Source organism: Cavia porcellus, unplaced genomic scaffold (genome assembly GCF_034190915.1).
Source record: "Cavia porcellus strain 051 isolate PalLab524CR breed Dunkin Hartley unplaced genomic scaffold, mCavPor4.1 scaffold_9, whole genome shotgun sequence".
Classification (NCBI taxonomy): domain Eukaryota; kingdom Metazoa; phylum Chordata; class Mammalia; order Rodentia; family Caviidae; genus Cavia; species Cavia porcellus.
Window position 1 is genome coordinate 5,722,291 of NW_026947492.1, and position 23,743 is coordinate 5,746,033.

General features: G+C 44.9%; 1 protein-coding gene across 3 annotated transcripts in view; it reads left to right on the top strand.

The window, feature by feature from the left end:
• Ttc12 (tetratricopeptide repeat domain 12) overlaps positions 1-22,746 on the top strand; it is a 57,478-nt gene extending 34,732 nt beyond the window's left edge. For 2 of the 3 annotated variants that reach the window (XM_023566224.2, XM_063255778.1), the window contains exons 13-22: positions 978-1,146; positions 7,775-7,867; positions 9,138-9,198; positions 9,833-9,970; positions 10,450-10,548; positions 10,999-11,067; positions 19,092-19,253; positions 20,444-20,543; positions 21,407-21,632; positions 22,586-22,746. In XM_023566224.2, coding sequence (XP_023421992.1) covers positions 978-1,146; positions 7,775-7,867; positions 9,138-9,198; positions 9,833-9,970; positions 10,450-10,548; positions 10,999-11,067; positions 19,092-19,253; positions 20,444-20,543; positions 21,407-21,632; positions 22,586-22,661 — 1,193 coding nt within the window. In that variant the 3' untranslated portion in view covers positions 22,662-22,746. The remainder of the gene's footprint in view (positions 1-977; positions 1,147-7,774; positions 7,868-9,137; positions 9,199-9,832; positions 9,971-10,449; positions 10,549-10,998; positions 11,068-19,091; positions 19,254-20,443; positions 20,544-21,406; positions 21,633-22,585) is intronic. The other variant, XM_003472687.5, reaches the window with a different exon arrangement.
• The last annotated feature ends 997 nt before the right edge of the window (positions 22,747-23,743 follow it).

Genomic DNA, 23,743 nt, shown 5'->3' on the forward strand with positions numbered 1-23,743 from the left:
TAATATTATTCTTACAGTGGGGTGAATATAGCTCCTCAGGGAACTGGTCCTATCCGAGGTGGCCCTAGAGAAGGGGACTTCCATTTTCAGCGTGGTGCTGTGTCTGTGTTGCCTAAATTACCTACAGCAGGTCCATTTTCCAGTTGTCCTACGTCTTGGCTGAGGCTGGAAGAGCTGAGGTCTGCTTCCTCTGCTTGACCGCTTTGTGCAAGGTGGAGACGGGGAGAAAGCCCAGGGCACGAGACCTGGGTAACGGGCCCCCTTCCACCGCGGTCCGTCTTGCGCTGCCTGACTTCACTGCTCATGTCACCCTCCCTCCCGTGTCCCTGCCTGCCCTCAAGTACCTGCCTGTTCAGTACACGAAGCAGATGAAAAGGGGTAAATCCTATGCTACTCCCCTGGAGATAGCTCATAGCTGAGGAAGGAGGGCATGGTATTAATGAATGTCCTCATGTGACACTCTAGTTTCCTGGAAAAAACTTGATGGTCACACTAGCCATTAATGAGGATCGATTTCTAATGATGGTTACAATTAAGCTGATTTCTTTCCCTTTGCTGCCATTTCGAGATGCTACATACCAAAGACCGTTTGACAGTCATAACATTACAGTCAATTTGTGTGTGCTGGTCCCTGCCTGGCACGATCATGGATTGACTTCCTGAGTCTCCTGCCAACTCTAGTGGACAGGTTGTTTGTAGCCATAGCACCCTGGACATGCCATGTGTCGTTTATTGAGTGAGTTATGACCCTCATTTTACTGATGGGGAAACAGGGGCACAGGAGTTGATAACTTGCCAAGGCCACTTCCCCTGCTCGGTCAGACCCAGCAGTCTGGCTCTAGGGTCCTGCTCCAATATCACATCACGCTTCTCAAATGAGTGCAGAAGAGCTGGCTTCGCATTAGGATAATGGGAGACAGAACTGGCTGAATTACTATGGTAATCTTCACACAGCAGGTGACAACTGTGTTTTGCAGAGGAAAACCAGCGTCTGCTTGTGCTGCACCCTGACACGGCCAGGCTGGTGCCCTCCCTCTTGACCTCCAAAGTCATGGCCATTCAGCAGCAGAGCCTGGCTCTGCTACTGCAGCTCTCTCAGACTGAGCACGGACGGAGTCTGGTCATCAGCCACCTTGACTTGACCCGGTAAGGTTCTGCTGGAAGGATGTTTCTCCCAACATCTTGGGTCGTCATTCGCTAGACAATTTCAGACTGGTCTGTCGCTCTCCACGTGTCTCTGATATGTGGACTGCCATCAGACGCTGTAAAGGATCAGGAGCAGAATGCTGTCAGGGGGACCTCCAGGACCAGCTCCTGTCTGAGTCCAGTGCCATGGGGAGCTTCATTTCTGCACAGCTGGCCTGTCTCCATCTCACAGATGTTACAGACAGCATCTGGGCAGCCCTTCCACAGCCAGATGTGAAACCCAGCCTTGAAGTGGTCACTTGCTTCGATTCTTTTGCCCTCAGGCCTGGCTCCATCCTAGTCCTGCCCCTCTGTTTCCTCTTTTCTTCCTGCTTGAAGTAATACCATTTGATCTGCCTATCTTTAAACTGTTTCTGCAACAAAGTAGGTTATAAGTTAATACAGAGATGCTGTTATGTGGGGATCTTCCCAAGCCGAAGACATTCAAGAATAGGATGCTCCTCTCTCTGAAGGAGACTTCTAAAAAATTACCTAGACCACTACGATTCTGCCCATTTCTTTTCAGTTTATTTCTGTTTTGTTTATTTTCTGAGTTTACTGATTTATTTTGTTAATTTTCATTTTATTTTTCTTCCAATTATTATCTTCCAGTTTCAGACAGGCTCGTTCCCACCTCATGTCTCTGTTGATTTGAACATAGTAAAATTGCCATTTTTGAGATCAGAAGGTTGCATGTAGTTCAGCCTCATGAACAGTAGCAGTTATTACAGCCTGCCTTATAGATTTTGCTTGCATAGCCTACGAACGGCTTCTCTCACTGTAACTTTGTCTCCCCTCTTCTTGTGGAGTAGGTCAGGTCATTGATTGGCTCCATTTCACAGATGGGGCAGTGTCTTAGTTACTTTTTACTTGTCGCTGAGACAAAATATCTGATGCTCAAAGTTGGGAAAGGAAAGGTTTATTTCTTACAGTTTTTGGAGGTTTCAGTCCACACTCAGTTGGCTCCAAGGCAGGCGGGCATGGCTGGGCCGCAGTTCATGGTGGCTGCAAACAGTAAGCAGGAACTGGCAAGAGAGAGAGAGAGAGACACCTTCTTCCTACCATTACATCATGTCTTGGCTCCACCCCTATGTGGGTGGAGCACTGACACCATCAATACAAGCACTAGACAATGAACCAATCACAAATGCACAATGCAAACTCATGATTCCTGGCGGCCACCGACATAAACCATGACAGGCAGGAGCAGGTACAACAGGGAAAGGAGGCTCAGTCAGCTGTCGCCCTAGTGTGTATTGCTTGGGAACAGAAGAAGGAGCCACTCTGCGGTCCCATAGGATCTTCCTTAGATCGTGCTGAGTCCTTCCACAGGTTAATTTTGGTGTTGCTTATAGGAAAACCATTGTGACCAAACACCTGATATTTGTGAAAGTCTCCTTAGAGGGAGAAAGGTTTGTTTCAGTGCATATTGGGCTGGCTCCATTGACATCAGCCTATGGCAAGTCAGACATCATGGTGGAAGGGTGTGGCGGGGGAGAGGTGCTCTCACCTCATGGCAGTGAGGAACCAGAGAAGGGAAGAGAGAGAGAGAGAGAGAGAGAGAGAGAGAGAGAGAGAGAGAAAAGACCAGGGGATGAGACACACTCCTCCAAGGCCGGCCCACTGCCCTTCTTGCTCTAACTGGGCCCTGCCCCCAATGCCTTATTAACTGCAAACTCATCAGTGGGCTAATTTATTGATGAGACTGGCACCCTGCTCTTTTGTCACCTCTCTGTGCTTCACCTCTGAACAGTGCAGCATTGGGGACCACGCCCCCAAAACATGAGTGTTTGGGGATACTTGATGTTTAAATCATTGCAAGTGAGGAGGCTCAGTGTAGGTAAGACAGAGTGGTCTTTGGGCCTCCGCTGTGGCCCACTTTGTTTCTGCACTGTGCCTGATCCCAGTCCCAGCAGCTGCCCAAGCAGGCCTTGGCGATCTGCTGAGCCTCATTACCCCGGAGGACGTAAGGTCAGGGAGTGAAACCCTCCAAAAGCACCTCACTCTCTTAATGACTCTGGTCATTTCCTCCGTGCCTTCATCTGTTAGGGTTTTTTAATTGGATTTTTGCCTTTTTGAGTAGACGTAGCTATGGTTATCATAAGTGTTTGCCCCACAAGCTATGTTTGAATTGCTTGAGTTTCAATATGGATTTTTCCACTGTCTTACGAGTGGCGTTTATGATCACCCTGTGTAGTCCTGCCTGCTCTCTTTGGGCACTCAGAGAAACCAGCTTATTACTTTCATGCTTGCTTATCGGGCTAAAGCCCATCTTCGGTTAAACTGGGAGGGAGTGTAATGGGTTGTGAGTAATGAAATGAGGTGGTTTGGAGCAGCACAGGGCAGCAGCCAGTCCCATGACTTTTTTACTATTAAGTTTATTGGTATATTTAGATACACATAATGATTCCATTCAGCATAGGGAATTTGTAGCTGTACAGGATATATCTTGATTTATCTTTTTTTCCCATTCCTTTCCCCTCCTTTTAACCCCTCTTCCCCTGCTCATTTACAAAGCTCTGTTTCCATTTATCTCTCTTTTCTCATTTTTTCTTTTCCCTTTCTTCCCCCTCCTTCCTTCCTGGTTCCTCTTTCATTTTGAATGATTTCTTCCAATCACAATATCTATTATACATTTTGGCTCCTATTTACACTTTCAGTGAAATATTTACATGTGTATGTCCACTTTATTTCACTTAAATGTATGGTCTCACGCTCCATCCATTTAGCTACAAATGACCCTAGTTTACCTTCCTTTATGGCTGAGTAGTATTCCATTGTATGAGAGAGAATAGGTGGAACTCTTGAAGACATAGGTGTAGGCAAAGGCAAAACCCTGACCGTATGGGAAATACTACAAAGAACAACTGTGCTCTCGTCTTATTAAAAAGCCCATGACTCTTGCAGAGGTGTATAGATCATATTCCTCCCAAAATGTTCCCCTCATAGAAGAGATTGAGGAGGTGAACTTTGTTAGCAAGAACCCACCAGGGGCCAGTGTCATTCTGTAGAAAACACTGAATTTTTAGATTCAATATATCCTGACCTTAACTCCTTTGCATGACTCTTGCGACTTACGTGACCACAGCCCCGATGGGCCCAGTGTCTCATAGTTTAGGAAGAATGATGTATCCATGTCAGTTGAAATTTGAATTGTTGGCCAGAAGGACCTGAAGCAAAATAGAGCCTGGCTTGCTTTTCTCACATCACAGGAAAAGCCTAAGCAGCTAAGTTGTAACGTAAACATGTCAAGCTCAGCCTTTGTCCTCTGTCTTTCCCTCCTCCGTGGTCATTCCTTCCCCCAGCTGCAGCACCAAGCTGCACATCTCTCTTTAAGATAGCTCAGCACCAGGGAAGCCATTCTTTTCCTATAAAGAAAAGAAATTGCATGTGCCGATTTGAATAGAATTCAGTTACATGGCATCCATTGAGGGTGAAATGGTCCTGACTTCTGTAGTAGAGTCAGGCACGATGGATGGAGTAGGAATACCTCCAGGGTTAACACGAACCCAGTCTCCAGCATAACAAGGAAAACTACCTGCATCATGCCTGCCACTTGGTATGGACTCAGCGCTATTTCATAATCACTTTCTCTCTTTGGGGTATATTGTTCTGGGTCCTAAACTGAGGCAAGAGTGCATTCGCTGGTTGCCTGAACACTTTCTCTGACCTGTAAGCCACACAGCTGCTTGTCAGTACAACATAAGATCTACCTCTTAGCAAGGGGGGCTGGGGAGGGACACACTGTCCCCTTTAGGCTCTGAGTGTGCTTAGGGGATATTTTGTCACATCATGAGGAAGCCTACTTGTTTATGTCCCATAAGACAAAGCCAAGATGATCTCAGACTGTGTCTCATCCTCTGTGCTGTTTGGATTCATTAGTATTCACCTTCAAGCCCAAGAAAACAGACTTAAATTGGTAGAGGAGGAATCTGAACTAAGTGTAAAATAAATTATTTCTGACATTAAAGACACTGAAGTACACTTCTGAGAAAGTCAGGGATTTGTAGAAGCTTGGAAATATGAGAAATTTAGAGACCATTCTGCCCAGCCTGCCCTGCCCAGTGGACCCTGTTTGTGCTGTCCTAGCACAGCTTCTCTGGGGAGGAGCCAGTGTGCTCACCGTATTTGCCTCTGTTTGATTTGGGATGGACACAAAAGCAACTTACCGGCTGAGGGGTCTTTCTCTGGCTGGTGAGGGTATGGAGCTGACACCCAAAGCAGTCCACCCACACCTGGTGTGGTACAGATGGATGGGAACTATCTCCTTACGCTAAACACAGACCTCCTGGCCCACTGCATTTGGGTCCAGATGCCTGAAGACCTATAGAACGCAACAAATCCATTTTCCAGGGTTTTGGGTCTGAAACACCAGTCTTTTCTGGGTTAAACATCCTGCTTCCCTGGACCATTCTTTAGGTGATTTATCTTCTGGACCCCTCCTAGATTCAGTTGCTAAGCAGATCCAGTACTCTAGAAGTGGGTCACCAAATGCCACACTCCCAAGTGACCTGTCCAGTGTACTCTTTTCTGTCTCTCACTTGACTGCCCTGTGGCCTTTGGTCCTCTTGACCGCTGCCTTTCTTAAAACTACAGTTGTGACTACCCAGGTGAACTTTTGGCCACCTCCTCTCTGCTGGCTTTTCCTCTGGGATTCCTTCACTAACCCTCTTCTGCTGTCACGGTCAGAGACCTCAGGATCCTACCCTTGACCTTCCTTTGATCTGCAACTGTAGGAGATAAAATATGAGTCCTTCTCTTGAGTGTTAGATAATAATATTCTGCCAGTGGACATCTCTATGTCAACATCTGTGAGTATCATAACTAACAAATCAAAATGTGGCTCTTCAAATCAGATCTCTATCTGAATTTCCTGTCCTTGCAGGGGAAGATTGCTGACGCCAGATCCTAGAGATGACCCTGGTCACCCCTTACCACCTCCACAAGATAGTCAGCTGTCGGTCCTTGTTCCTCCGCATTGCCTGGGTCGTTGCCCTCAGTTCTCCTTCTCCGTCTCTAGTTATTTCTTCTTGGTGTGTGAGTGCCTCCTTTTTGATGGTAGCTCTTATTCCGCCCCTGCTGCAGTTTATCCGTTAACCTTTCTTGTCTGGATAAGACCAGTACTCCCCTGGTTGGGTTCTCCTTGTCCTCCCTGCTCTAATCTGATCTCCACCCAGCAAAAGGATTTATCGAACATGCACATCAATCCTGTTATTTCTCTGCTTATGATGTTGAAATGTCTCTGACTGGTCAAACACTACTTTTCTAATTCTCAAGACCAAATCTAGTCAGCTAAGAATGTGGTTAAAATGCAGCCTCCTCCCTATAACACTGACAGACAGCAGCCTAGAATCCGTGCCTACCTCCACTACCGCCACACAAGTCTTCTACCAACTACGCTTTGAAGAACAGGGTTATTGGCAGGCTGCAGAAGCCCACCATGACATGGGCTGTCTGTCTCCCTCGCCTTATCCTTCTGTCCCCCCATCATACCCTGAGCACTCACGATAAGGACCCCTCAGTTCCCATGGACTGAGGGCACCTCAAGGGTTTCTGTCTTACACGATTTTTCTGTCCTCATACTTCCCTGCAAGACAGGACATGACTTGTTTAATTATCGTTGCCCCAGAGCCTACCATATTACCTGACAAACAGTCAATCAATGCTCATTTATTGTTATCAGTTTGACAAATAAGTGAATGAATAGCTAATGCTGCTCTCTCAAGAGGTCCACTATTGAAGCCTTCTTCCTCTCTGGCTCCTTACGCCTCCTTCACATTGGGCTCTTGGGCCACCAAACATGTATCCATTTCTAGCACACCGCCTAACACATTTATTTTCCTTAATTACTTACGCGTATGTCACTGTAGTGGACCAGGAAGCCAGCACTGAGCATGGTACTCAGCACTGGTAGATTCTTAATACTGGACATTACTTTCTCCTTCCATTGGCTGGTGCCAGTAAATCCACTGGGGCAGCCTGAGGTTACATTCATTCTTTTCTGGCAGCTGCACCAGACTATTGGCCCAGACTGTGTTTGCAATGTCTGAAAACTCTTAAATCTTTTCCATTTCAACCAGTTCAGAAGCAGGTTTCTGAATTCTATTATTGACACAGAATTTTCACCTCTTAGTGGAGAACTCTGAGTTTAATCTGATGTATTCAGCAGCCTGTTGAGATCTTGTTAAATTTTTCCATCACCCACTTTATTATGGGGCCCTCCCACTTCAGTCATCAGTAAATTAGTAAGCACCCCATTTAGAGGTCATCTAATTTAATGAACTTGATGAGGCCAGAGCACCAGAGACTACTTCCAAGGGGATATCTGATAATCAATAAACACTAAACTTTGGTTAAAGCTGTTTAACCAGGGAATTCAATTAAAGAGTGGAAACATTCCAAAAGGACAATGGCTGTCTGTTTGGGGCAGGCAACGAGCTGGGCTTCCCAGGAGAGCATGGTGAGGCCACCCTTTTAACTGCTCTCACCTGGATGCTAACTGTTTCCTGGACTCCTTGCAAAGTTATATTGTTGGGGATATGGGTAGTTGGGTGACAGCCCACTCTCAAAATTTTATGGGATTTTTCAGATTTCTGGAAGCACTGCTCTCATTTCTTGACTTCTCAGACAAGAAGGCCAGTACTGCTATTCGACTGCTCACAGACTTAGCTCTAGAAGAAAGGTAATGATTTTACTTCCAGAAATTGACAGTTCTTCCACCTATGTTGAGTTTTCTGATATTTTCTAATTGTGCAGTATGCAGAGAGGCTAGACAAAGTCTCTAACTGAACACCATAATATTCGTAGCATTCATTGTATTCGGAGAGGACTGATGCCTGCCTGGAGGCAGTGACCATCCACCTCTGTCTCAGACAGTCCAAGTGGAGGCTGCCCCAGTTTTTACTGGGTCTGGAATCAGTAACATGCAGTGGGCTCTTTGTATCTTTGCATATTCAGTCAAACACAGATGAAAACCTGAAAAAAATATGTCTTTATTGAACATATACAGACTTATTTCTTCTCATTCCTTAATACAGTGCCTGAACTCTTCAGCACTGACACTGTATAGGAACAGTAAGAAATCAAAAGATTAGACAGGAATTAAAGTGTGCAAGAGAATGTGTGTAGACTCTATACAAATGCTGTGACATTGTACCTAAAGGAACTGAATGTCCACAAATTTTGGTAGCCAGGGGGTTCCTGGAACTGATCCCTAGCAGACACTGAGTAATGACTACTTAAAAACATTGTCTTGCATAGGCAGCACACCTGCTATGTGTCAGTAAACTCCTCTTATCTAGTACCTACCGAGTTCTTGGTGAATTAGCAACAGTGAATGAGCAATGGAATGTAACCCGGGCTTGCCTGCGGCGCTGCAGGGATGCCTCTCTTCCTGCCCTGGATTTGGTGTTAAAGTTTTGCTTAACTGTCAGGAAAGACAGTAAAGTACTTAGACTTTTATAATTCTTAAGATTTTTTTAAAAAGCATGTTTTTTTTTTTTTTTTAAAAATGTCCTTACAAACTTTAGAGGCCTAGAAACAGTTATTAATGGGGAGTGGCTTGTGCTCTAGACAATCAGCCAGCTGGCACGGGCAGGAAGTGTGGACTGCTGCTCTGTCCCGTGCAGATGTGTGTGCAGCTGGGTACTTGGACAGCACACACACGAGAGAAGGTTGTAGAGTCGGCTCAGAAGAGGACTGGGGATTCCAGCAACTTCTGCTTAAAACAGCTGCCGCCCGAGATCTATCACTGAGTATTAAAGACATTCTCTAGACTTGGAAAAACTAAAGCCGTATTATAAACTTCAGATGAGAGAAAGGTCAGAATGAACTGTCCACTCCTGCTGTAAATCACACAGGCCCCGTTCATAACTGTTAGTTACTCAAGACGCTGTATTTATGTTATCACTTGTGCCATGTGCAGATAATCCTGGCTGACATTTTCTTGACAGATTCCAAGTCTGGTTCCAGGCCAACCTTCCAGGTGTTCTCCCCATACTCACAGGTGTTCTGGTGAGCAAATCCTCACTTCTGTCCTCTCTGGCAGACATGCAGGGAGCTGGCACAGTTGTTTAGACATGGTTTCCACCGCAGAACCCTTGTTGCCTCTCAGGTTGATTAATCGTTTATTGACAGGTGGAATTTACATAATTCTCAGGTGGAGGTGGCACAGGAATGGGGCTGGTTATAAGGAAAAAAGCTGGTGTGAACTGCATCTTAGATCAAAGGGGGAGAGATTGTCAGTCGCCATTGGTCCCCTTCTGTACAAAATCTCTTCACCCCTGTCAGGGGGACGGTATAGCAGCTGCTACTGATGAGATGCAGGACAGTAAGAGTCCTTCCGGGGACCATGCTGTGCTCACCTAGGGAGCATAACCACACTCAGGAACTTCACAGCTGTGAAAATGGAGCTCTGAGAAGGGAAGGGGCTTACCCAGGATCACGGCTAGTTGGTGGAAGAGCCAACACCCTATTGGGTCCACTCCTGTGTGCTTTGTCCCGTTGCCAGGGGGACCCCGTTGATGTCTCCCAGTGACATTAAGCTCACCGGTTTCCAGCCTTTTGTTGAGTGAAGACCACTCCTAGAGATCCCTCTGGCATCATTTACCTGTTTCCTGAGGCTTTTATTTCTTTTCTCTCACTGTAGAAGAGAGATCCCATGGTAACCGATTCCTCAGCACTCAGCAGGTGTATTGCCATCATGGGAAACCTCAGTGCTGACGCTGCTTCCCGAAGACACATGGCAGCCTGTGAAGAATTTGGGGACGCCTGTTTGAGCCTGCTGGTATTGTTAGATTTTCTACTCAATTTTTGCCTTTTAGCCTCTTTTTGGGACATTAACTCTTTAATTATCTGGCTTTTCTAAAAGTTCTGTTTCTTACAGTGCAGAAGCCAGGTGGTTATCTGTTCTGTAATCATAGATGTTTATGGGCTTCGGGCCTTAAAGAACCTTCCAGACCAAGTCTTTCCCCACCCTGGAGGGATTGTGAAGTTTTGGGGGGGAGCTACCTTGATCATCCATTTCAGCAGCTCACTTGGGCTAGGAAGAGGCAGAGAACCCTCACAAAGATCCCAGAGACTCTGTTCATGTCTTCTAGATGAACACTGACTCATGGAACTGATCTGTGTACTTCCCAATCACTTAAATCCATGACACTGAAAAATTAGGGAATCTGGGTATCTCTGTGGCCTTATTCAAGGGAGGGGATGGCCATGAAATTCACAAGGCAGCAAAGTAATTGATTATTTGGTTTTCTGTCCAAGGCCAAGTGTGAAGATGACAGGGACCTCTACAGAGAGATCACATACACGCTCCTGGGACTCGTGATGAACCTGTGTCTTCAGGTCCCCTTCAGCTCAGAGGTACGGGCGCTCTTACCTCTCTTCCTGCTGCCCTGAAACAACTTGAACACATCCAGCTGCATATAATTGCACCCAGAATGTAGTCTTGGGCACCAGCAGTGGGGATGGGGAGACCTGGAGGGACATTGTGTCACTTCTGTCTGCTAAGGACAAGATGAATCAATCACATATTACTTCAGAAAGCTGCCTGCATGTCCAGGGTGTGCTCAACAGAACACCAGGGGCAATGTTTATGGAGTCAAATTAAATATGGCCTCTGTTATGGAAGTATTGACACAGTTAGAGGAGATAGAGATGGAACACAACAGGAATGATAAAAGAAGGTTTGTGGAAAAAATCTGGACAGACTGTGGGAGTGAGTAGTTCTGTTTGTTTGCTCAGAAGAAGCTTCACAGAGGGTTTCAATCATGGACATTAAACTTTCCTTCTCCCTTTTCCTGGTGGTTGTAGGTGTGGGCTATGGAGCTGAGCAGAAGGTGCCTGTCTTTACTGAACAGCCAGGATGGGGGCATCCTAACAGTAAGTTTTTCAGGGATGTCTGGAGTCAGCATCCTCGTTTCTATTCTTCTTTCATTTTCCTGTAGGGGGGTCTTAACCTTTTGGCAGTTGCTACCTTTGATAATCTGCGGATTCTTGGTGGTATGGTGGGGATATAGTCCTCAGAATAATGCTCACAAGCACAAAAACACTGATTTGCTTACAATTTGGGGATTGGGTGACCTTTCCCTAGTGCTCATCTGTGGACCCTGTAGAGTTCAAGAACCTAAGTTTGAAATCTCTTTTTTGGGCTGACTGAAATCTGACCAGCGGGTGCAGTGTAATCCACTTGATTTGTCTCATTCCAAGAGATCCTGTGCAGATTGGACAAAAGATTGTACCTAGTATTCCTTTTTTCCATTGTCAAAAAACTAGGGTCATGATTTGAAGCCAGTTATCCTGAAGATGATTTATGCATACAAGTCTTGGCCCCTTTGGAGACACATGCAGGAATGACTTTCTTCATTCTGCTTATGAGATTGAAGCAAACTTAGAAAAATAAGTGAACAAATTCACAGAGAGAACAGAAGAAAACTTTAGTTGGGTAAGAAAATTTAAGCCTATGGTTAGCAAGTGCTTCAGTACTTGAATAATATGATTCAAGAGGCTGTTTGCCTTCATCCCTGGATGTGTCTTCTTCACTCTCATTGCTGATCACCCTGTTTTTCTGCCTTTTACGGCAGAGCCTAAAACCTATAAAAACAATCAAGGTCACATCAAATCCAATTTTGCTTAAGGCCAGCACTACCAAACATCATTATAGTGCAAAGATTTTAACCCAAGCTTCATGAAGTGTGATAGGTCTTCAGGTTCCCTGCAACCTTATGTAATTGTGTCAGAAATTCTAAGTGTATATGCATTTTTAAGATCGGCATCATTGCTTTGATCACTTCTTTAGAAGATGCTTGTGCCCTTCACCATAGCAAGCACCAATATTCTAGGGCTATTCTAGGTCAGCAGCACGTCGGGGAAGCTTTTGGGCCAGATGGCCACATGTGTTCCTGTTAGGTGCTGCCCACCTTGCTGAGAAGAGCAGTACATTTAGCACGAGAATGTGGTCTTTGGGTTGGACAGTGTCCACTGTCTTGGGTCTGAAAGTGTCAGCTATAGCAGAATTGTAAGATATGTATGAAGCTGGCTAGGGCAATGAGAGCGACAATATAGTAATGAGCAGGTTCATCCCTGTCCTTCTGGAGACCTGAGTAAAATGAAATTAAAGGCATTGGGAATAGAAAAATTCACACTGACCACGTGTACAGACAAGAGGTTCCCAATGGATCAGTAATCATAATGCATTTCTAGAAGGTGGAGGAAAATTGCAAGAGTGGAAATGAGACAGGGCTGAAAAGCCCTTCGTGCAGAGCACGGAGGGGACTTGGCTAGGAGGTGACACAAATTGCTTTGTAGTACCCTGGAGAGGATTGATACTTCACAAGCGTAGGAGCCACAGAGAACACAGGGATGAGGTGGGTGGGCTGGATTTGACAAGCTGCCTCCAAGCATAAAGTCAGAGCATTTTTTCTCTTCTCCTTTTGTTTATTTAGGACCATGACAAAAAGTATAGGATTCATTGCATAAACAAATTGAAAGATCAGAGGGAAAAAAATCTCTGTCTGGTATTTGTAGAGGTACCACCTCTCAAACTGCCACTTCACACGAACTTCTCATCAGTACAGCCTACCAAACACATCTTTCTTGCTTTTTTTCTTAAACGATTAAACAGCTAAGGGTCACAAGACATTTCAGGGAAGTCACCACACAGTAGAAAAACCTAGATAAAAAGAGAACAAAAATGGCAGTATAGAAAAGCTGGCAACAAATCAGAGCTCCTCTGGGGTCTGGAATTGAGACAAGTAGAAAGCAATTACTTAGAAGGATAAAGAGGAAAAGAGTTTTTGGATTTCAAGAAAGGACCAACAGGAATGCTAAAAATTTGTGGAGAAACAAAATAACACAAAAGAACAAAGCACAAGGTAAATTCAGAGAAGCCCAGCCTCTGTGATAAACAGTGCACCAGCAGTGCCAGCCCCAGGGAAAAAATATGATTGTGTAAGCAAAAAGTGCAGTGTAGGATTTATCCTGAGACCGACTCCCTCCACGTAGTGGGCTAGCTTTGGAAAAGAAATCCACTGCAGTGCTCGCCGTATTTGGGAGTAATAAATAAAGAGATGCTTTGAGAAAGAGTTGGTGGTTTATCACTAAGATACTCTAGGAAATCAGAAGTTACAGAACAACTGTACTTCAGGGTCTCTGTGGTCCCCCTACCATAGTGACTAGGTGGCGGATGGACTTAGGAGACAGTTCAGAGAGGCAGAGGGCTAGTAACAAGACTCCCTGAGAACTTCAAGCTTCTGTGAGCTCAGGCTGTGGAAGATACAGTGGTCTGAGGGGCTCTGTGTCGGAAAGTGCTGGGATCGTGTCCAGTGTGCTGCTTGGCTCTCCTCGGTGCTCCTCCCAGTACAGAGCTCAGTACGTATTTGCTTTCCTCACCTACCAGTGTGATCAGTGATGGGGCTCTGCTTGGACATTGGCCATATCCCTGGGTGTCTGGACAGAGGCCTTTGCAGCCCACAGTCTGCAAAGCTAGTTAGGGGTAGAGACTCGTGGTACACAGAAGGGCACCAACGAGTAAAAGACAAAAGAAAACAAGACAAAAACCCCTTAAAACCTCTGGAGTCAATGCAGTGCTGAGGCAGACAGTGTGCCATCGACTGGTCCTGCCAAGTGGCAAACGGGAAAGCTAACGCGGGACTCAGCATAAATACAGCAAAAAGTGAGTGTGGAGACAACAGGATCTGCTGTGATTTGCTACCTTTCCCCATACATGATGGATTTCAGTACTACAGTCCCGGAAAGAAACTACCAGCCCAGACACCTCTGCCTGAAGGAGTTTTTTAAAACTCATTTTTCTTTTTCTTCTTTTGCTTTTTTTCTTCCTGTTTTCCTTCTTTTTCTTTTTTCTCTTTTACCAAATTCTTTTTATTTTTTAAATTTTAATTTCATTTCCCCCTTCTCATCATCCTTTTCTTTCTTTTTAAAATTTTGTTTCTTCTTCCATTTTCTCTTTCTCCACCCCCGGTAGTTCAGTTAAACTTAGTGGTTTTTATTGCACATCCGTGTCTGGTTTGTCTTTGTATCATCCACATTACTGCAGTTTGTTGTCTCATTTCCGAGTGGTGCTGGGGACTGAGCCCTGGAATGATGACTGTGTGCTGAGAAGCTTTAAGTAAAAGTGGACGAGGTATCCATCCCAACAGATGCAAAAATCTCAATATAGAAACGTAAGAAATACAAAAAAACAAGGCAACACGAGTCCTCCAAATTTCCACAACTTGTCAGTAACTGAATGCAAAAGTATTGAAATACATGAAATAGCACAGAATTCAAAGACCGGTTTATAAAGTGAGTCATGACTTCAGGGTACACAAATAAATAAATAGATAAATTTAGGAGGGCAATGCATGATATGAAGGAGCAGTTCCAGTTCCAGAGAGAGAGAGAGAGAGATTCTCAAGAGGAACCAATCAGAAATTCTGGAAGTGTAAAGCACACTATATCAAATCAAAAATTCAGTGGACTTGAAGGAGGAGAAAGAGGAAAGTAATCTCTTTTACCAAAATAAGGATGTGTGAATTTAAAAAAAAAAAAAAATCAGAGTTAAGCCTCACCAATATATGTGGCCATGCAGAAGACAGAGTCACAGGAGTTGAAGATAAAGTTGAGAAATTAGTGTACACAGACTCCAAAAAAATAATAAATTAATGACAAAACATTCAGAAGCAGTAAGACACAGTTAAAAGACCAAACTTCAGATTTTTCAGTGTAGAAGAGAGTTTTGAGGTACAAAATAATGCTATAGAAATCTATTTAATGTAATAGTAAAAAATTGCCCAAGTTTTTGAAAAGATAGATAACAGGTAGTGGGGCCACTTAGAACCCCAAATGGGCATGACAAGAAAGGAACCTCCCCAAGTAACGCTGTAGCTTAAATGTGAAGAGTACAAAATAAGACTATTGAAAGTTGTAAGAGAAAAATACCAAGTCACTGAAAGAGGTAAACACATCAGAATAACTTCACATTTCTAATGGCCAGAAGGGCATGGAAAAGTGTAGTTGTAACCTTGAGAAAAAGTAACCATCCAGCTAACTTACCAAGTTCAGCAAAGTTATCCTTCACAACTGAAAGAACAATAAAGACCTTCCAAGATCAGCATGCACTAAAGAAGTTCACGACTAAGCCGGTATTGCAGAAGATACTTCAAGGAATCCTGCACACAGAAGAGGAAGGATAGTTCAGCTATTTAAAATTAGGAAAGAATACAACATTAGAAAAACAACAAACGTGACAGGAACAAGTGCATGCCTTCCTATAATAACCCTGAATGTAAATGGTTTTCATTCTCCAATCAAAAAGCACAGACTTGCAGATTGGATTAGACTCGAGATCCAGCCAGGTGTGGTGACTCATGTTTATAAGCCCAGCACTTTGGGAGGCTGCAACAGAAGGACTGCAAGTTTGAGCCAAGCCTAGGCTACTAAATAAGTTAGTGAGACCTTGTCTCAAAAACAACAACAAAAAAGTCCATCTGGTGTAGGGCCTGTGGACGTAGCTCATTGAGAAGCCCAAGGATTCATTGCGCAGAACTGCAAACAAAACAAAACAAAGACCCAACTTTTTCCCACTTGGATGGAAGAAAACAACCTGTTAAACCCAAAAACGAAAGGGGAGGAGGAACAGAATCCCAAGCAAATGAAACCAAAAGCAAACAGCAGTGTTATCTGGATAACTATTATAGTTATCATATTTGGCAACACAGACTTCAAGACAAAGTCAGATAAGGAAAAGAAGTCCAGGATGTATTGGTAAAGGGCACAATCCACCAAGAATACATAAAAATTGTTAATATTTACATATCAAACATTGATATGCCAATTCATAGAATAAACACTACTCAACATAAGGAGAAACATAGGTTCCAATCCAATAACAGTGGTGACATAAGTACCTCTCACCAATAGTTAGGTCATTCAGATCAGCAAAGAAGCATCAGAGTTTCTAAACTACATTATAGCTATCTAAACTTCATTATAGATAAAATGGACTTAGCAGATATCCACAAAGCACATTCTCAGTATCTCACAGAACATTTGCCAAATAGATAATATTTTAAGCCTTTATAAACCAAGCCTTAACAAGTACAGAATTATTGAAATCATTTCTTGCAGTTTGCCAGGTCAGAATGGTATGAAATTAGAACTCAACAGCAAGAGAAAACAGAAAATATAGAAACATATGGAAACTGAACAGTTACCTTTTAAATGATCAGTGGGTCAATGAAGAAATCAGAGAGAAAATTTAAAAATGTCTAGGTTCAAATGAAAATGGAAGTACGACATATCAGAATCTTTGGAATTCTGGAAAAGCAGTTCTAAAAGGAAAGTTTATAGGTATGAATGCCTATATCAAAACAACATAAAGACCTCAAATAACCTAACTATATATCTCCAAGCCTTAGAAAAACAAGAACAAATCCCAGGCAAGGAAGGAAAAATCCCACCAGAAGGAAAGAAATAAGATCAAAATTGAAACGAATAATATAGGGACTAAAAGAGCAATACATAGGATCAAAAGAGAAACAGGACCAATTAACCCTTAGACAAATTAATCAAAAGAGAGATGACTCAAATCAGTACAATCAGAAATGAATAAGGACATGTCACAACAGATGCCACTAAAATCCAAAGGATTATTAGGGACTACTTTCAAAACCTATATTCTAATAAATTGGATAATCTAGACAAAATGTATTAATTTTTAAACACATATAGCCTATCAAAAATAAACCAAGAAAATATAGAAAACCTAAACAGAATAACAAGCAATGAGATTAAAACAATAATAAAAAGTCTCCCAGCAAAGAAAAACCTAGGACCAGACGGGTTCATGGCTGAGTTTTGCCACACATTTACAGAAAAATTAATACTAGCTCCTCAAACTATTACACGAAATGGAAAGAGAGAGAATATTCCCAGCCTCATTCTATGAGGCCAAAATCACCTTGATGCCAGAACTAGACAAGGACACAGCAAAAAAAGAAAATTAGGGACCAATATCCTTGATAAACATGGATGTAAACATCCTTACTAAAACCAAACCAAATCCACCACACATTGAAAAGATCATACAGCTTGATCAAGCTGATTTCATTCTAGGAATCCAAGGGTGTTTCAACATAGGCAAGTAAGTATCATACACCACATAAGGGATATAGATTGAATCCAGGATAAATATGCAAGATAAAAATCACACAGTCTTCTCAGTTAATGTGAACAAGACCTCCACACCCTCCAGCACCCCCTTACAATAAAAGGCCTGAACAAGCTAGGATAAACCAGCAGCAAAAATCAACAAGTAAAACTACGTCAAGTTAAAAAGTTTCTGCACAACAAGGGAAAAATAGAGAAAAGAGACAGTCTATAGGATGGGAAAAACATCTTTAGTAGCTACTTCTCTGGCAGGATTAATATCTAAAATACATCAAGAACACCACAGAATCAAATAGCCCACTCAGTAAGTGAGCAAATGAATTGAATGGACACTTCTCAAAAGAAGTACAGATGGCCAATAAGCATTTGAAAACCTGTTCAACATCTTTACCCGCTGAGGGGATGCAAATCAAAACTACGTGGAGATTCTGTCTCCAGTCAGCACGACCATCATCAAGAATACAAAACAGTAAATACTGGCAAGGATGGAAGGCAAAAGGAGCCTTCTACATTGCTGGTGGAAATCAGTATGGAAGTTCTTCAAAAATTTTAAACAGTTACGATTTGATGCAGTGATATTATTCCCTGGTATAGACCCAGTATAATTAGGGTGTACCAAAGGGATGTCTCCACGCTCATGCTTATCTTGGCACAATTCCCAACCCACCTGCAGAGCCAGCCCAGGTGTCTATGACTAGATGAATATATAACAGTGGAGCATTATTCAGCCATAAGGAAGAAAATGTGCTGTCATTAGCGGGGAAAGGGATATGCTTCTGGAAACCATCATGTTAAGTGAAATAAGCCAGACGTAGAAAGATGAATATCATATAGTGTCCCTAATATGCAGACTAAAGAGCATGGCGATAACACAGAAGGCAGAGTGTTACTACACAAAGGAAGGAAAGAAGAGCTGGGCGGAGAAAGTGTCAGGGCCGGTGATGAGAGGGATGTGAAGAGCCATGTATGTGTACCGGAACCCCCAAAAGCTGTGAGACAGTGGGGGGCCGGTGCAGCAAGAGGGTAGTGAAAGGCATGAAAATGATCAAAGTATGTTGCGTGCAGGCACGAATCTGCCACAGTGAAACCTGTTCATCTCTGTAACCACTGAAAACAGGAGTGACAACACATAAACAGAAAAACTGACCCAAAAGAAGTAGACATAGGAAGGAAAAGTGGAAAGGAAAAAATGTCATTGCCTCCTGGGAAAGATTCAAGTCAGTTAAAGCAGTGAATGCTTGCTGTTATTAAAAAAAAATAATAAGGGCGAACTAGGAAATAAAGTAAATGAAACCTGCCAGAAAGCAGAACAAAAGGAGAGAGATTTATAAAGCTAAATGGAAGTTAAAAGACTGAGAATCGATTGAGGAGGCAGAACATCCCCTAACGAAGGGCCTGCTGACAGCAGAACTCTGGGGGGTATCGGCGAGGATCTTCTTGTCTGGGGTGGGCTAGCTGGTCTCATGGAAAGCTGAAATAAACTGGACCCCCTGAGGGGTGGGGGCGAGCAATGTTTTCCGCCCTTGTAATTGCCCGCCAAGCAGGTTTATTAAAAAGAACCGCGCTTACTGTGTGTCACTTGGCCATTGCTGCTTTGAGGATCAAGACAGCTTTCACCTGCGATACTAATGATCGCTCTGCCTCACCAAATGCCTTGTTAAATTGAAAGGTCACCAGCATTTCTGGCAATTTTAGAAATTTCAGATGGCGCTGAAGCATCCTCTGTCTGTTTCACTCAGAGAGCTGCTGGTGTTCTGAGCCGGACCCTTTCCTGCTCTCAGAAAACCATCAAGGAGGCCGTGAGAGCGGGAGTGGTGAGGAAGATGATTAAATTCCTGAAGGTAAAACACCTTCGCTGCTTACCGCCTCTTGAATTTCCAGGCGTCTTCTCTTTTGTTCAGGTAACAGAATTGAGGTCTCTTTGGTTCAGTCCACGTGCCACTATGTCGCCCCCGCCAGATTTTACACTTGCAGGATGGAGGTTCCTTTCTACCTGTTCACCCAGGCCGTGTGCTGAACATCAGCATGAGACTGTTGAATGCATAAGCAGACTGCTGTTTAGATCTGTAGAAACTGCTTACCTTTCACGCTTCACTGTAAGGCGTCCAGCCTCCAACCTTAAACAAAATGGTTTGAATAGCTCTCAGCAAAGTTTCTTGGGCCAATTATTTTGTTCATGGACTCACAGTGCTGAGTAGTTATGCAGAGTTGGGCTCTAACTCCATTCATGAGCTAAGGAGGCGGCAGGGCCGCAGTGTGATGGAAGGAAGTTGGACTTTTCCCCCCGTGGAAGCTGAGACGGTGACCAGCTTCTCCCGGAAGGGCAGAGTGAGTTACTAGGCTGCTGATCTCTGCATCACACGGAGAAGTATGTGCCCAGTGAGGCCAGCTTATCTGTGTCATGATAGTGACACAAAATCTCGGGCTGAACAGGGGACAGAGTGTGCTCTCAAGAGGCGGAGGGTGCTGCTGAGGCAGGAGTGTTGAGGGGCCAGGGGGGTAGGTCTGAATTTCGGTTGTCACTTGCGTAGTGACAGTCTTTCCCTCCACACAACTTTTGTAACCCTGCCAGAGGCTGCTGATTGCAGGTAGACACAAATCATTGTGTGTGTATGCTCACAAACACAACCTTCATTTTAAAGACCTCCATGGGTATTTTTAAGGGTGGCTTGACAGCTGTCACCTCTTACAGTGATGCAGGTTCCTGAAATTCTCACACAGCACTATCTGCCTAACAGCCTTAGCCTATCAGCCCTTTCTCAAAAAGTGAAGTGACATAGGAGTCCTGTTTCCTCCCCTTTTGGTAGATCTGCCACTGACAGCATCCATCTCCTCTCAGCCACTCACCCAGAGCCTTCCCGGGTGTCAGTTAAACACAACAGGCCTGCGTTCCTAGCTGGGGTACGCTGTGTTGATGGGGTTAGGAACATTGCCTCCCTGAAGGGGCCAGTCCTGCTTATCAGGCAGCCATTGAAATTGTCTTTCAGAAATTCCTAAAGCCACTGGTTCTGTTTTGACCTCTCATTGTGGCTTCTGGTCAAGAAATGTCAGTGCATTGATGGTACTTTTCTGATTGCATTCTGCATTCTAGACAGGAGGCCAGACTGCATCACATTATGCCATAAAGATCCTAGCTATCTGCACAAATACCTGCTGTGACGCTCGGGAAGAAATAGTAAGACTGGATAAAAGTAAGTGACAATTTCAGGACAGGCACCTGCATTCCAGAGGGCAGTCTTCCTGGAAACGGGAGAGGGAAGCTGGCTGTGGAGTGAGGAGGGGCTTAGCGTGAGGGCTTTTTGCCTCCCTGAGACCTGAGACCTCCGCACTGTTTACAGAGTGAGGTGCAGCACTCCTCTGGATGGGGGGTGTTTCATTGGCCTTTTGGCTGTGCACAGGTACAGTGCCTGCTCGGGAGGCCCAGCCGACAGACAGCTCAAAGATAACGGGGCCAGGCTGGGGAATATTTCTATACCAATGTACTTAACCTGACTTAGCCTCAACTCTGCATTCAAAGAGGGAAGGTGGGGGGGGGGACTACCTCGACCTTTAGTGAACAAAGGGAATACAGGAATCCGAGCCTAACTATTAACTTACATCAGCTACAGTTACTTAGAGCAGGGCTTCTCAGTGAGGCAGCCCTAACACTTCCCCGGATGGTGAGTGAGAGGGGTCCTGCCACGGGACAGAAACCTTTCTTCTGGGCAAATACAGGATGCTGGCTAACTGCCTCAACTCAGGGGCCAGGTCGGATCTCTCACTGTGGTGGGGCATCGGGCCTTTTAGACACAGACCGGTTGGGCACATCGGGCTTATTCATGCAGCAGCTGTGTTGTGCTAGCCGCTATTCTGGGCACCTGAGTAATGCAGAAACAGGGCAGAGCTGACGAGCATCGCAGCCCTCAGGAGTACTTGTTGAATGCATCAGTGCACCCTTCCCAGAGTCTCTGGGGAAGCTTGGCATTTTCCAGTAGGTCCCACCCCCCTCGTGCCCTTTGCTGGTCTCCTATTAGGGGATTGAGAGAAACTGGTGCTTGTGCTCCTTTCCTTGTAGAGTTCAGTGTTCTGCTGAACCTGCTCAGCTCAGAGGATGAGATCCTGATGGGTAATGCTGCCCTCTGCCTCGGCAACTGCATGGAGGTGCCCAGTATTGCGTCCTCCATGCTGAAGACGGACCTTGTGCAAGTCCTGTTAAAGCTAGCGGGTGGCGACTCACAGAGGACAGCCGTGCAGCTGAACGCGGGCATCGCTCTGGGGAAGCTGTGCACAGCCGAGCCCAGGTACACTGTGGCCACCTGTGCGACAGGAGGGGGCCAGGGTCTCACACCGCCTTCACGCACATGCCCACAGGAGCACAGATTCCCACAGGCCCCACCTCCCAAGAGTGCTGTGGGCTGCGGACTAAGCATGTGGACCTTTGAAATCCAGCTACTTAATCTTTTCTCCTTTTTTTACTTTTTCCGGAAATAGACCAAGCTTGTTTTATTTCCCTTTGTGTGTGTGTATGCCTACCTGTGTCTAAACAAATGCAAGCATGTCCAGAGAGGGTAACATTTGCCAGAGAGAGTAACTGAAAACAGAATGGAGACGCAGAACAGCGTGTCTGGGCCACCCAGCAACGCGGGGCAAGAGATCTTAGCTTGAACTCTGTGCACTGCCTCTCTTTTCGGTCGCATTCCTGCTTTGCCCTGGTCCTATTCTAACACTGCACTGAGCGTGCTTCTGGAAGACGCCTGTGCTAAGCCACGAAGCCTGGCACAGACAGGGGTGCCTTTGGGGATGGGGAGAGAATGGCTTCTTCCTCACAGCTATCTATGTACCTCTGATTCCTTCTCTGTAGAACTGGGCTGGCTTGGATGGCACCTGAGATCCTTTCAAACTCTGTCTAATGATCAAATGGAAGGAACAGATAAAAATCTTTCTTCCCCAGAAAGCAAGGCACTGTAGCGAACATGAGCTCAAAGTGGCAACCTGCTGGGGAGTTCCCCGAGGGCACAGTCCCCTCTGATCATCCTGTCACACCTGCCACTTGCAGAAAGAGTGTTTCCAGTGTTTTGTGGTCTCCCCGAGAGACTTACTTACCCCTTGATCTTTAGCATCCCCAGTACCACAGCCGCTTTCCCTGTCCACTCAGCGTGATGAGGCTGATGTTCTCAGCCGGCTTCTGTCCAGCGGGAGCTAGATGACTCTGCAGCATGGCCTTTATGACCTGGATTTTGTGGTCCAATTACAGGTTCACTGCTCAACTGAGAGAGCTTCATGGGTTGGAAATTCTCAACTCTACGATGAAATACCTCAACGATTCTTAAGAGATGTGTGTCTGTGCAGCTTTGCAAACATACAACTGTATATTGTAGATTGTTCATGTGCTAATAAAGTCCTTTAAAATATCCACTTCAGAGCTGAGTGTGTATTTTCAGTGGAATTTCATTGGTAAGAAGAGAACAGGCATCTAGTGGCCACTGTGGTGGTAACTGGCTTAAGACCCATCATACCTGCCTCCAAATATTCTGCAAAAGCTGGAAACCAGCCAGCAAAAAGCAGGAAGCCATGCTCTCTCATCCACGGTTCTGAATCAGAACTTGATTTTACCAGTCCATGACCACTTCTTGTGCTGCTGGCCCTTTTCTACTGGCAACATGCCAGAAGCATCAAGTTGGCAGTGGTGATTGGCATCTGCTGGCCAGCTCTGAGTGCCTCAAGCTAATAGCAGTGGCCTCAGTGGTGGCGGCAGCTTCCTGAAGCCCCATTGGAGCGGTGGCCAGTGCTCCTGGACTCAGAGGGCAAGTGCACCAGTGGTGCCCTGTTAGAGGAACTCTGTGCTGTCTGGCTGTCTACATGGAAGCATTCCTGGGCCTTCCACCTGGCACTCTTCTCCGGTCCCCTGTGGTGATGTTGCAGGTACCTCATTTTGTGTGTTAGATTGTTCTCTGCTTAAAGTGCCAGAACAAGGGCTTCTATTGGTGCACTGAACCTGGCTGATACAAACGTGTGTTTCCCTAACCTACCTCCCATTCTTACCCCATTCCCAAAGGCATTTCTTCCTACTCATCACCTTACATCCTGATTAAATCAGGGTCATCTGTGGATTATAAGACCCTGAAAAGTCCAGTGAGTGACACTGTTCCTTGCTTTTCAGTATGATCCTTTGATCACTTTAAACTGGTAGGAGACAGGAGCTGTATAATGAATGCAGAATTCCAAATGGCATACCCTGCCACCTGCCCACACAATATAACTGGGAAAAACCCTCAACCCCTCTGCGCTTTGGCCACTGTATCTAGAAAAACAAGAGTAATTCCTGTCCACTCTGCCTTGGATTTGGAGGTACTATATCTTAGGTCTAGAATGTTCCCCAAAGGCCCATGTGTAAAAAATTCAACTCCATTTA